Source organism: Gavialis gangeticus, unplaced genomic scaffold (assembly GCF_001723915.1).
Source record: "Gavialis gangeticus isolate Ggan-Ray unplaced genomic scaffold, GavGan_comp1, whole genome shotgun sequence".
NCBI classification, from domain to species: Eukaryota; Metazoa; Chordata; order Crocodylia; family Gavialidae; genus Gavialis; species Gavialis gangeticus.
Window position 1 is genome coordinate 45,155,439 of NW_017729027.1, and position 14,877 is coordinate 45,170,315.

The window sequence follows — 14,877 nt, forward strand, 5'->3', positions numbered from 1 at the left end:
TCCCTGGGCTATTTTCCCCATTCCCAGGGGCCTACCACCAGCAATCTCAGAGGAGACTCTCTGGAAGTGGGGAACCCTGACTTCCCCTGCTTCCACAGATGCACCCCAGAGATTATTGGGGGTGCATCTCTATACATGGGGACAGCCAGGCTTGAAGAGCCCAATTCTGCACAGGGAATTCACAGACCATGAAGGACTGGGACCCTCAAGCCCAGAGAACACCTCCCTAAGGTAACAGGAGAGTACAGGCAGCTCTGGGCTGCCTTTTCTCTCCCATCATAATGCAAATAGAAGTCCACTGCAATAAAGCTGCACTGTTTATTACTACCTTTTCTCACAGTCACATTGTGGCTGGCATAACAAAAGGTATGGACATTTATTTGCTTCCATAAAATTCTTTATGGCAGCCCAAAGGCGACAGAAGGCAAAGCCTGTTTCTACCCCACTGTCTCAAAAAGGTGCCCTGCATCTGACCCTATGCTGTTGCTGGCATTACTTCTATGCTATTGAGAAGACACACCAGCCAAACCACCACAAAAAGGGCTGCAGCCCCCTACTCTGTGTAGCCATTCCATATTCTGCTTGAGGGGAAGGAAGTAAAAGGGAATTAACAATATATTAAACTCCTGAATTTTATTTCCAAACCTTATTCAGATAGCGTTCGTTCATGGCTTTTGCTATTTGTTTTATTTCACAGCGCTGATCTGCATCCCTTTTCCTCTCATTTAATTTCTCTGCCAACGTTTCCAGCTCAGTAAGAGCCATCTGTAGAGGCAGCCTGTCAGGATGTCCTTTAGTAGTATTCTTTAACATATCCTGGTGGGGAGGGGAGAGGGAAAAAAAAGTGCAGAGTTGATATCTTACCTAGGTTACAGATGATGTATATGTCTCTAAACTTTTGTGTAAAGTTATTGCAGTATTCCTTAGATGCGTAAGACAACTGCTATTAAGCATAAGACCAATGCTATTAATGACTTCTTACAAAATACAAACCCATTAGAATCTTCAGCCAATTGGATCATTATTTTGGCAGAACGTTCTTCAAAAAAAAATTGGCCTATGAAACAGAACAGCTTATTTGTAGGAAGTGGATAAGGAAGAGCTTTTAAAATACAGAAAAATATCAGACACAAACAGTATTAAAATACTTTGAAATCAGCATACATTCCAATAACTACATCTGCTGGGAGGGTACCGCAGCAGTTCACAGGAAGTCCGTCAAGTTTTTGGGTTGTGTAAGGGATAACTTTTTGGTATGGTGGTGAGGAGGCCAACTCCTCAGCTTTTCTCGATTTGCTGCTCGCTAACAGGGAGGAATTGATTGAGAATGTGTAGGTTGAAGGTATTTTGGATGACAGAGACCATAAAATGTCAGAGTTCAAGGTCCTAAGGAAAGAAAGGAGAGCAGCAGAATAAAGAAAACGGATTTCAGAAAAAGTAGACGTTAACAAACTGAGGGATCTGATAGGCAGGATCCCGAGAGGCAAATTGGGGGCAAGGAGAGAAGAGTCCAGAGTAGCTGGCTCTACTTTAAGACAGCCTTATTACAGTGCAGGAGAAAATCATCCTGATATGAAAAAAGAATAGGAAATATAGCAGGAAGCTGGACTGGATAAGCACTGAACTCTTCAATGAATTGGAACCCCAGGAAACATCTTATGAATGGTAGAAACCTGACCATATTATTAGGGAAAAGTATAAGAGTATTGCATGCGTGGGCATACAGGAAGAAAATCAGGAAGACTAAGGCATGATTTCAGGTGCAATAGGCAATGGATGTGAAAGGCAATTAAAAGGGATTTTACAAGTATGTCAGGAGTAAGAGAAAAACTGATGATATTGTTAGGTGTTATTTTTTCCACATGTGAAATGCTCTTAAGATGGGAGAATCAAAATATTAAGGCAGGAAAAGACCAGCTAAGTGCCCTCTGAGTGTCTCAAAGTTATGTCTCTTGACTCGTTTCAGAGGGTGATTATCTCCAGCCAAGTTTAAGCAACTCATGCTGAAGTAACATTGGTCTGCTCCATGGAGCCAATACCAGCAATTTGCAGTTCCACAGAATCCCAGGATACATACACCACTCTCAGCCTCTCCTTCCCACACAATCATTCATCCAGACATCTACTGTTCACCAAGTTCTTCATGTACTCCCCTGATGAAGCAGTAAGCCGCTACCAAGTCCCCTCTCAGCCTTCTCTTCTGTAGGCTAAAGAGGCCCAAGTCCCTCAGCCTCTCCTCATTTGGCTTGTCTTGCAAGTCCTTGATCATACAGGTGGCTCTTCTCTGGACCCACTCAAGTTTTTTCACATCCTTGTTGAAGTGTGACGCCCAGAACTGGACGTAGTACCTCCAGCTGTGGTCTCACCACTGCAGAGTACAGTGGAAGTATCACTTCCTTAGTTTTGCATGAGATGCAATGGTTAGTGCATGACAGTGTGTTGTTTGCCCTGCTGGCCACAGCATCACACTGCTGGCTCATGTTCATGCAATGGTTGATCACTACCCCTAGGTCCCTTTCAGTCGTTGCACAAGTCAAATTGTCGCCACCAAGCCTGTAGGTATGTTGGGAATTGTTTGCCCCCAGATAGAGTGCATTACACTTCTGAGTGTTGAACTTCATCTGGTTCTGGTCCACCCAACTCTCCAGCCTGTCCAGGTCTGCCTGTATCAGCAACCTATCTTCTGGCATGGCGACACTGCCCTATAACTTGGTGTCGTCTGCAAGCTTGGCCAGTGAGCTTTTCACCCCCACATCCAAATCATTGATAAAGATGTTGAAAAGCACCCGTCCAAGCACAGACCCCTAAGGGACACCACTGGCCATTTCATGAGAACTCTATGGGTCCTACTATGCAGCCAGTTTTCTACCCACTGAACTGTTGAGCTGTTGAGCTCATGGGACAGAACTACTGTATATACAGACTAAAGAATTACTGGCTAGGGTGCAGGACTAAAGAAAAATACCTAAGGGTCATAATGGACCATGGGCTAAATATGGGCCAACAGTATTTTGCTCTTGTTGCAAAAAAGAGACCAACAACATACTTGGCTGTATTATTAGGAGTATTAATTGCAAATCAAGAGAAGCAATTCTCCTGCCCTATTTAGCACTGATGGGGCTTCACTGGAGTACTGTGATCAGTTTTGGGCACTGCACTGCAAAAAAAAAATGTGGAAAAATGTCCAGTGTGAAAGACAGATAACACTTACTAGAGGCCTAGGAAACATGGCTTATGGATAGGCTGAAAGAATAAGTATTATTTAGTCTGAAGATTGAGGAGGAATTTGTAACAGCACTCCAAAACTGAAGCATAGGTATATGGAAGATAAATATAAACTATTCTCTGTGGCCACCATGGATAGAATAAGAGGAATGATCTCAACCTGTAGCAGGGAAAATTTAAGTTAGATATTGGGAAGAACTTACTTATTATGAGAGTGGCTAAGCATTGGAACAGATTATCCAGAGAGGTTGCAGAATCTCCATCCTTGGATATTTTTAAGAGAAGTTAGACAGACATGTGACTAGGTTGGTTTATTCATGGACTAACCTGCCTTAAGAAGCAGGGTGGATTAAATGACCTCCTTAGGTCCCTTCTAACCTCATTATCTTATGCTTTTAATATGATTTTAACATATTTTCATACATGCGTTTGTAATAAAAGTCTCAAATATAATACATATTTTTAGCCAATTCTAAAACAATTTATAGTATACCACCAGTTGCCTTAACAGCAACATCTTTTCTAACTTGTAACTGCTGATATCATTAACAGACTTTTCTTTTTAAGCTTTATTTAATACAGCTCTGCATCTCTACTCAGTATAGTGTTACATTTAATAACTGTTGGTATTGTATACTATTTTTTTCAATGTTTTTTAATACAATACTGTACCTCTCCTCTTGAATTTGATATTACAACTTATATTGGTTTCACTTATATGAACAAACTGAATGATCTAAAGGGCTTTTCAGCAGGTGGGCTCCAAAAGGGCCAGGAAAATGGAGGATTTAGTAGTGTATCTTTATTTTCATTATTATAAACTCACTAACATGTTGACAGTCTTCTCAATGTCACTGCAAAGGAAGAAATAGTACCTGTTCCTAAAGACTGCCATAATTTCCAACTCTTTCCAAATGTAAGGTGTACATTTGAACTATTTGGATTGAATATTTTCCTTTGACCATGATTTCTACACATCTCTATGTATGTATGATTATTTCTTACCCCACTGTTCCCTGTCTATTCCACTCCACCAACAATGCTAGCCCTATCTGCCCACTTGTGAATTCTCTCCTGGTACCACCTCTGCTTTTTTTATTCTACCCTTTGTGTGGTGTCATCCTCAAACTAGTTTCCTTCTGTGACAGCTACAACAAAATGTGAAATTGATAACAGCTAGTGTGACAGAATTGGAGCTGCTCTGTAAATGTGGAATGTTGGCTTCATTATTGAGATGCTCAGTAGATGAATATATTGAATCAGTTTAGTAAGGAACTGGAAAGAAAACTAAGCTGGAAAAAAACAGAATGATTCAAGAAAGTCGATTTGCTGCAATCACTCAAGAGTTATTAAGAGACAATGCCAGGACAGGAAATGGTCTGTAAACCACACAAGCAAAAGAATTACAATAGTTTAAAAAGGAATACTCTCTCAAAAGTAGGGAGCTATGTAAAGGATGTATGCAAAGACAGAGAAATCTGGGTTATCTGAAGAAGGCTAACCTGCTTGGCCAGCAATCAACTGCTAATAAGATGGATGTGAGAATGAACTATTGTTTTAAAATCCATTTGTAATAAATGTTTGCTCCTAATGCAAAAAAATCCTCCTTTTGGTTAAGGATGCTGGTTACAATCCATACACGACTGATTAAAATTGCTTGACAGGAAGAACTGCAGGTGCTAAACCCAAGTGGCAAGCATGAAGCATCATCAATGCGTGGGAAAATGACAAAATTTTACCTGACAGGTAAAGAACTAGGCTTAGCACCTGAAGGGATGCATTTACGGTGAGACTGCACCTTGCACTTAGCTCTTAAGAGTGCTTAAAATCTGAAAGATTGCACATTCAGGCTCATTAACTAGTGCTAAGTACCTTACAGACACCTTAAACATATGTCACTTCACTGGAGGATTATCACCGATTGGCATTACTTAGCTAGATTTAAGTGAATTTCTGAGCATTCCATTGACATAAAACAACCAATTTGGAGTCCCAAAGCATCCCAGGATGCAACATTCCCAGCCTTTCCCTCTCTCCTGCTCGGAGGACAAACTTTTCATCCTCCTGAACTCTAGAGCAGCAGGTGAGCCCCAGAAGGAGACTACAGAGGGCTGGGGGGGGCAGTCTTCAGCGATCCACCCACCCACCCCAGGCAGCCTGCCCTGCATGCCCCCACCCCCAACTGCTCCTCTGAAAAACTGCACCCACCCAGCTGCTGCACGAAAAGATACTGACCCTTAAAAGTTGAAGGAGTAGCTGGGAAGATTGCCAAACGGAAGGTGCTACTGGCCCTGGCCAAAACTTGAGCCCCATTCCCTGCGTTGGGGAGGTGAGCAGAGGGTGTCAGCCAGCAAACAGTGTGAAGTTCTGCATCATGAGCCCCAGTTCCATCCTCAACAGCCCCCCACCCCAATGTTTGCTGGCAGGAGCTGCTTCCAGCTTCCCCAGAAAAGCAGGAAGCTCAGTAGCTGGCTGGAATAACTGGCTGGCATTCAGCCAACCAGCATTGTGAGATATGAGATGCTTGGGGCACCAGAGAATTGTGGATGGGCTCCTGAGACCTCTTCTTGTAGTGCCTCCCACCACCAGACCTATGCCAACCCCCTGTTGGATAGCCTCCTCCCCACACCCCCCCTTGCAGCCTATTCTGGCCTGCCCAGCCTCAAGCCAAAGGGGGTGGCTGCTCTGGGGGCCTGAGTAGGGGGGCCCACAGGGCCTGGGCCTCTCCCACCACCCGTAATTTATTGAACCAAGTGAGTTTAGAGTCCTTAATTTTTTCTCTCTCATTTCATTTCAACCAGACAAAAATGGTTTTTAAATAACTAGCTTTTACATAAAACCCCCATGCCCCACATCTATATTTTTCCACCTCCTGCCATACTGCTGTGCTTCCAGGCACACTGCTCTCCTCCCTGCTCTAGAGTAGGGATAGCTAGGCCAAACATGCCTCTACTCACCAGCCCTCTAATGGCAAGTCTGAGCAGTGTACCTTTGAGAGGGTATTAACCCATAACATGTCACTGATCATCAGCTCATAATAACCTTAACACCAGCTAACACTCCTTACACCTAGCACTTGCAAACTGCAATGTTTAATTTCACTCTTAGAGAGATGAGAAAGGAAAGAAAGAGGGAGCAAGCTACATAACCATGGCAGCTATGCTGTACAGATATTTGGTTAAAGGTTAAAATCACATGCAATAAAGCATGCATATAGAAATTTATGAAGTATATAAATACTGTGTATATTGTGATATTAGCTTCTCCACTACAACTTTAGAGGAAAAAGGAACCTGGAACTAACATGATCTGTGTCCATCATGTAGTATTATATGATATAATCTGCTTCTTACTCCATTTGTTTTTTCTTCTTTTACCCCCAGGTCCCGCCAAGCACTTAAAGGTAAGCTGATAAATAGTTTCATTTAGGCATGTGGTGAAAAGTCAGGTCTGTATTCGGTGCCTAAAAATGTTAAGCTATACATGCTTATTAATATTTTCAACGTATTCGGACATTAACTCTCACGATGCCTAGGCCATTTGGAAAATCCAATTAGACACCTGTCTATATCTTTCCTCACTTACCTACATATATATAGCTAGCCATAAATTCTCATCTGGATTATGTTCTTAGATTCCAAATTCTCCAAGGAGGGGTACAGGCACTATATTTTCCTAAATACTTTTTTAACAGCAACTAGAACAATGGCACCAGATCTTAGGTGGGGTTCTTAGAAATTACAACCAAAAACAGAACAATAATTCGAAAAAAGAACAATAATTCAGAGCTATACAGAAAGACCTGCAGCTTCACTGCATGATGACTTGCAAGCTCTCTCACCCTCATAGAACAACTGTTCCTTTATCTGAATGTGGTATAGGTTCCCTTTAAAATGAGAACTGCAACAAATAGGTATTTTAATTCATGACAAAAGCTTTTGTGCATAAAGAATACCTGAAGAACTATTTATTGACCTGCAAAAGTAAAGCATCCAAAACTTTACAGATAACATATTTATATTGGCATAATTTATACTGGCTTTGCACACCATCTTAAATAATAGCAAGACCAGGATCAAATTGACATGCAGTTATCTCAGGCTAATTGTGCAGAGTAACAGCAGCCACAGTCAATATAGCATATTACCACAAAGTCCTGGGGAGCAAATGACAGCTTATTTGCCTTAAACATAGAGTAGTCTGTGGACTGGACAAAACCTGTACTGATTCTTTCAAGGGACAAAATTCCCACAATTGAATGATAAACAATGGATTTACATGGTCTGCCTGCTCCTTCATGTAACAGCCAGGTGCTCTGGTTTAAATGAATCATCTGCCCAGGCCTTCACATTAGTAACCTTTTCCTGAAGTATATCTACTTGGTTAACATTGCACCCGGATTTGGAAACTATACTTAAAATTTTGCATTCATATGTGTTCCCCAAAGTCAAGAATAGCTCCTACTTCCATGTGCTGCTTTAGTACACCATTGATCCTACATAATCCCAGCAGAGCTTGAGTATTGACAGATAATACAAAAAGAACTGTTCTCACCTGAAGCAAAAGAATGAATTGTGGGAAGCGCTGTATGGGTTTCATCATTAACCCATAGAGTGTGATTCGATCAGGGCTTGACTCCTGGCATTGCTGTAATGAGAAAGTTGCACCATTTCCTCATGTTAATGGAGGTCTATCATTACCTTTTGGAAGATGAAAGTGTTTGCCAGAATTTCCTGCATCACTGATGTCCATCATAACAAGAACGGAGCGACCACCACCCAGTTTTATTTAGAAAAATTAGTTTGCCCCGTATGAGAAAAAAAATCTCACCATGAAAACTATGGCAAGTTAACAAACTGAAAAGTGCCTCCCAAAACAACAAGGGAAATAGGATGAAACGTCAGCAATGTCACATTAACCTGAAATGGGAATACAACACATTTCTACTTTTAATTTAAGAATGTGCTTAACTTTAACCACGAAAGTTCCATGGGCTTCTTTCTGGGTTTTGAATTTAATCTTGTAAATCAGTAATTAGTTCATTATTTTCTACTAGATTGTTCTGGGTCTTGCCACATGATCTAGTAGTACATATCTATGTTTGATGCGTCTGTATTTTAAAAAGCAGCCTGGGTACATTGTCATAATCTCAAGGCTACTTAATCATAAGCATCTTTACTTAACATCAAAGGAGACCAATGGAAAGGAGAAAAACAGAGTTATTTAGTCAGTTCTCTCTACATTCAGAAGGAAAATCTTAGAATTCTCTATATGGCTCTTATGACAGCTAGCTCAAAAATTGAGATTTCATGGATATTTCTTCCTTTTGAAAAAGGTTCCATTTTGCATTAAAAATTTCAAAATTTTGAAATATTTTGAACAGTTTATATTTAAACGTAACCAAGGAAGAAGCCACCAATACAAAGGCAAAGCAAGGCAAAGAATGTTAACCAGCTCTAGTGCTCAGTTTTGAAACTGCGCATGAGCCCTGGAGCTCTGACACTCAAGAACCGCATTTTGTTTGGTCAGAACTGAAGATTATAGCCCTCAGATTGCAGGCCTCATGGAGGCAAAAATCCCCTTGATATCAGTGAGTACCAACAAAAAGCTGGTTAAAAAGCTTAATTTGGAGTACCAACCCTGGAAAATGTTATCTGGGGTTTTTTTTCTTTTTTGTGCGAAAATCTGAATGCCAACTTCACTAATTATATTCCAGGCAGCCTCATTTAGAGAAATCTTTCCCTAATTTACAACATGGGCAACCTCTATTAATCCCTCTGACCCACAGTTTAAAGCTTCAATATACTGACCTTTAAAAAATCTAGAAAGGCAGGCTTAGTGGCACATGTTTTCTTGAGAATTCCCACTGCTGTACTGAAATTATTTACATATTCACTATAAGCATCTAGCACCATCGATTTAGAAAACTGAAACAGAGAAAAAAGACAAACCTTAGTTGTTAAAAAAAATCCACCTGAAGACACCCTTATATGGATTTTTGTCAGCTAAGGATGTGGTCTTGTAAGAAGCAAAGTGCTCACAGGAAAGGCTTGATATCATCAACCTATGAAGACCTTATTACCGGGGTGAAAAACCACTGATGCAACATGGGTCTTGAAGTGTGTTAAGTCCATCAATTTGAAGCCGTAACCATTGTGAATTTCAAATGGAAGAAATCTGTTGGTCCATTTGTGTCACAGACTTACCCTAATGGATACATGGGCTATAACAATAGCCAATGGCAGTGACAACCATGAAACCATAATAGACACCCAAACTGGTTGGAAGAGGGGTGGGAAGGTAGAGGAAGGGTGAGAAAGAGGGAGAGACAGACACAGAGAGAGAAATAATCTTTTTAAGTTTTTCTCCCCATGTATCCATTAACATGCATTTACTTACTGAAGCAACAAAGACGTCTCCAATCATTTCAACAGAATCCCAGTCAGACACCCGACTGGCCAGTGCTATCTGAAACATTGAATGGCACTGAAGAATTTCTTTGATTCGATAAAAGACCATTTTGAGTTTCCTTTCACTCAGTAACTTTGGTTCCATTTCTGATAGAGGCTTCTCATATTGCTGCAAAGTGAAAGCAGATTTACACAAAACACATAAATTTAACATAAGAAGTAAAAGCTAGAATCCTACTAACACTTAAAAGAAAACATACTGGATCTGATGCCTCTCCAAGGGTACTCGCAATATAGCTAATGACTAATTTTTTTTTTAAACAGATTTGGTTACTTTCCAAACTATAAAAGGCCAAGAGATATTCAGGTACCTCCAGAATTCTTTTGAGAGCATCCACATAATTCTTCTCACTGTCAACCACAGATCCCAAAATGTATCTTCTCACAACCTATTTAAAGATATAAAAAAAAAAAATCTAAAACTTTAAGTAGCTAACTACCTCCCTCATTTCTAAGACTTACTTAATGATTTATTATAACTACTAGAGATCCTATAGATATTTGGTATTTGATACCTTTTCTTTTTGTAAACCCAGCCAAATCACCTAACTTAGATAAAAATGTTAGTCCTTGTTCCCTTTATATTTACAAGGAAAATACAGTTGAGATTCTTAGACACAATAAATGAATCACATTAAGTGTTAACCATAAAGTTATTAGGGTAATAACTCCTGTATTGAGATAAATTTGAACAAGAATACCTGAGTGAAACTATAATAAAATACATTCTATAACCTTACATAAATTTAGGAAATGTACTGTCAATCTAAAAGTAATTACTTTTTAATAGTGTGTACCTTATATAACCATTAAATAGATCTTTTATTTATTGATTGTCATATGTTATAAGTTTATATTTGGGTTCTATTTCAAATGTATGTATGGCAAACTTCTATTCTAAGCACAGGCAAGAACAGAAACCTTAATTTCTTGATATATGGACAGAAATTTGGAGTTAGATGCGACTTCACCCACTATGTTTGTAAGTGTGAACCTATTCTGCCTCGCAGGTCATTGAAGAAATTAATCAAAACAGTGGATAGATCTTCTTCCAGTTCACTGCTTTTTGGAACTTTATCTTAATGATAACAACTATCAGGGACTCTGGCATGGTTAAACAGGACCACACTTAGGCACCTAAATCCTTAGGTGCCTTACAGGCGGAATAAGATTGTGCCCTAGAGCTAGAAACAGAATTTACACATTAACTGGTATAAATGATCCAAAACCAGTTCAAATCTGTAACACAACAGAAGTTCAGCATATATAAACCACTTGCAAAATGGCCAAAATCAGTTTAAGATAAACCCAGACAGATGCAGTATCAGACTGAACTGATTTAGTTTAAATTGGTATATTCAACTTTTGTCTCAGATCCCCTCCAGATTCTAGTTAACTCCCATGATGCTTTGCACCTCCCCTTCAAGCCCCTCCTCACAGGGTGGGCAGGCGAGCCTTGGCCCAAAGGCTGCTTGCTGCAGCCAAGCCGGGAGGCGTACTCCAACACCCCTCAGCTTCTGGCCTCAGCTACTGCAGGCATGTGGCTGCATTTCCAAAATCAAAAGCGAATGCCTGTTCATTTGTTTATTGGTTCAATCTACACAGCTCAGACTAACCTGCAAAGATTGAATTAATTCAGCCCTGGGATTTTTGACTCAATGTACTTAGCTTAGGTGTCCTGTTCTCAACATCAGCCTCCAAGTGCCATATTTTACTCTTTAATATTTTAGGAACATACTAAGACTAATTTAAATTGATAAAAGCTCCTGATGGGGTCTTGAAAGTAAAAATGTTTACAAAAGTTTACCAGTGAAAAAGTATTGAAATAGGTCAATGTTCTATTCCAGGTATCTTGAAAGTATTAGTTTACAAGAAGAAAAAAAAATCTTATTTATTCATGTACAATTTGATGGAATTATGAGTTTTATGAGATATTACTTTCATTTAACCTTCTTCCAGAGCATATTGTTCTTCTATGTTTTGTAGCTTTTACTCTATGATATTACATATAATAAAAGACATAATGCTGCTTGCATATCATTCTTTGTGTTATGCACAAGTCTACTTTATTTGTGTAATGCACAAATCTATTCTACTAACATTTTTGCTACAATAGCAAGACGGGAGAACTAGGTCTTTTATCCCTTAAAATACTATAACAGAAGACTGCGATTACTGAACTAACACTATTTGAAACTAAGTAATTCCATCATCCTGCATTTCCAGACTCACAGAAGGAGGTTGTACATAAAATAGATATAATCAAGCAAGAACGTGTTTTAAACAGTATCTATTATGCCACCTAGTGGCTGACAGTTGCATATTCACAAAGAAAAGTGTGGTGTAGCAGTAGCATTGGAGTGATGTTGTAGTTGTGATGGTCTAGGAACTACACGAGAGGTAAGGATTTTGTTGAGGTGTTATCTTTTATTGGACTAACTGCATGGTTGGGATAAAGCTTGAGAAACTTTCAATGCAAGGCATTCTTCATGGGGTCTGAGGAGGGAAGCAAGCACAATTCAGCTCTACCCACTAAGAAGCGTGGGTACAGCTGAAATATTGGAAGAAATTCCCAGCAGTAGCAGACAGACAATTAGGAGAAGAAAAGAAACTTGATTACTGGGAGATCAAGACCTATCAAAAGGGAGAAGGGTGATTATTACCTGTAGTATGTAGGAAGACGTTCAGAAATTGGGTAGATTACAGTGTGCTCTAAAATTTATACAGGTGTTCAGGCCTTGGTTACTAGTATCCAGCCAATTTGTGAAGCACACAGTTGGTCCAATAAAATAAATAATTAAAAATAATCCTTGCCCCTTGCATATGGTATAACTAGCACATGCTTAGAATATTACCAAGAGCCTATAGATACATTGCTTCATTTTTTATTCACAAAGACATGCCATGACACAAATATGCATGTTAATCACAAGCATATGGATTTTTATGCTTGATACATAATGAATATAACCTACACAAAAGAATAAAATGGGCAAAAGAATGATACAAGCCTTACTTCCCCTCACTAATGACATTTCCAGTGTTTTATTCCAGACTATTCCTTTTTTAAGTTATGAGACCCTTCATTTACACCTAGACCATATAAATTTCTTCTTGATATCCACATAATCAAAACTCTCAATGCACTAATATGATCTTTATTTCCCTTGTCACAAGGTGGGGGGGAAGCTTTCTTTGAATTGGAGGCCACATTTCCCCTTATAGTTATCCACCAGCAGATGGTCCCCAGAAAATTTTAATACTCCTTTTTCCAGAGAAAGTGCTCCCACTGTATAAGGATTAGTTTCTTGGTAGTTTCTTATCTCTTCTGGCAGTGTGTAACTGCCAGCTTCCACCTGCCTGCTTCTATATTCCTCAGGTCACTCATCAAATTTCCTCTGCCAAATCAAGCCGAATTGAGCATGAATTTCCTCAGCCAGCTCAGTGTGGGCTATGCACTTTGAACCAGCAACAGCCGGCTGGTCTCAGCAAGCAGTTGTGCACTGTCTGCTAATAAACTTGATGGCTCTTTTCAGGACTGGAACCAGACCCCAAGCATACAGAGATGTGAATATAGAAATCATTTTTGCCACTTTCCTTCTACAAAGTAAAAACCTTTCTGTACAAGCACTGAAAAGGTGAGATCATGTAATACTGACATCCAAATACACCAAAATGAACTTAAATTCTACTTTTTAGTATACACAGATATCTTTCTCTTGATATTACATAGACACCAATTATAATTTACAACAAATAAAAACCATTGGATTTGGATATCTAAAAAGACAGAAACATTTTTATAAAGCAGGAAGAATTTGGGTTGATGATGCAGGCCTACTGGGTTTCTTAAAGTGAAACCGTATGATATTGGACAGGTATTTATAATGTGTATTGATGTCAAAGGGTCCTGATTAAGATACAGAGCCCTACTATATTAAACACTCTGTCAACAAGTAGAAAACACAGCCTTAGACCACCAGCTGGTGACTTTCTTGACTTTCTAGGAATTAAGCTTAACTTTGAACAAGTTATTCCAGTTAGCTCTGACTTCAGTTAGCTCTAACTTCAAGTGCTGGGTGTTCAATCTTTCATGGTGCTGACCAACTCAGGAATGGACTACAATAGGAATTAAGAGCGCTGAGCATCTCCAAAAGTAGCTCATTTTCTTGCAACAAAGAGTCTTCCAAAACTATTCATTTCATAGACTGTATTTTCATAGATAGTAAAGCATACTTCTAACCAGTCTGTTCATTTACAAGGCTTTGTTTAACTGTTCTTCATTGCACACAACAGCCAGAGCATTTCAGCCAGAAATAGCAATATCTTCTCTTTTACAGTGCTGCACATAGTTATTATATTTTTCCAAAACAAGAGAAATGTCAGTGGTGCAGCCAATACTCTAAACCTAAAATGGAGAAACAGGAGCACTGGTAATATCTCTTCATCCAACAGTAATGTTTTGAATACCTCCAATCTCCCTCTCCTCCCACCCCCTGCCCCAGCACTACTCTTAGGACACGCACATGTGTGTTTCATTCAAAGCTATTCATTTTAATTTAACTTTAATTTTTAATATTTTCTATATTTTCTCACATACCACACACTCCTAAATAAAGTGCAGACCTTGCTTTTTGAACACAGAATGACAGAAAAAATATATTTCCTTGAAAATATCAGTAAGTATGTTATTTCAGGGGAAAAAAACAAGCATCTGCAGTAGGAGGGAGCAAAAGTCTGTTGTGACTTTTTTAACCCCCTTGCTATGGGATGCAGTGCTTACCTGCCTCAAGAACTGGGGCCAAACACTTCAGGTCCAGCAAGATCAGGCTCCCAGCTAACATTACCAGCTGAGCTGAACTGCCCAGCCCCATTACTTGAGCTAGGTGGTCCCTCAGATAACTTGGCAAGCACCACTAGCTGCCTACTCAGCATAGAGAGGCCGGACAGTTTGGCTCCTGCAAGACTGGGCTTTTGCTCCCTAACATTTCCTTCTTAAAGCCATGAAACCCAATTCCAGGTATTAATTTATGGAATATTTGTGTGTGCTATATGTGAGTTAATATCGTAACTCCAATTCTTAATCTGGAAAAAGAACGTTCAAACAATAGAATTTTTTTGCATCTCTGGCCAATAACTGACCTGGAAGAACTGTGTGCATCTTCCTCAATTTCCATAGAGT

At 39.5% G+C, this 14,877-nt stretch overlaps 1 protein-coding gene across 4 annotated transcripts in view; it reads right to left on the minus strand.

The window, feature by feature from the left end:
• The window catches only part of ARHGEF10 (Rho guanine nucleotide exchange factor 10), a 272,411-nt gene that overhangs the window by 148,821 nt on the left and 108,713 nt on the right, over positions 1 to 14,877 (minus strand). For 3 of the 4 annotated variants that reach the window (XM_019520609.1, XM_019520611.1, XM_019520608.1), the window contains 5 exons: positions 10,007 to 10,084; positions 9,625 to 9,804; positions 9,036 to 9,152; positions 7,780 to 7,872; positions 646 to 816 (listed from right to left, as the gene is read on the minus strand). In XM_019520609.1, the coding sequence (XP_019376154.1) occupies positions 646 to 816; positions 7,780 to 7,872; positions 9,036 to 9,152; positions 9,625 to 9,804; positions 10,007 to 10,084 (639 nt within the window). The remainder of the gene's footprint in view (positions 1 to 645; positions 817 to 7,779; positions 7,873 to 9,035; positions 9,153 to 9,624; positions 9,805 to 10,006; positions 10,085 to 14,877) is intronic. The other variant, XM_019520610.1, reaches the window with a different exon arrangement.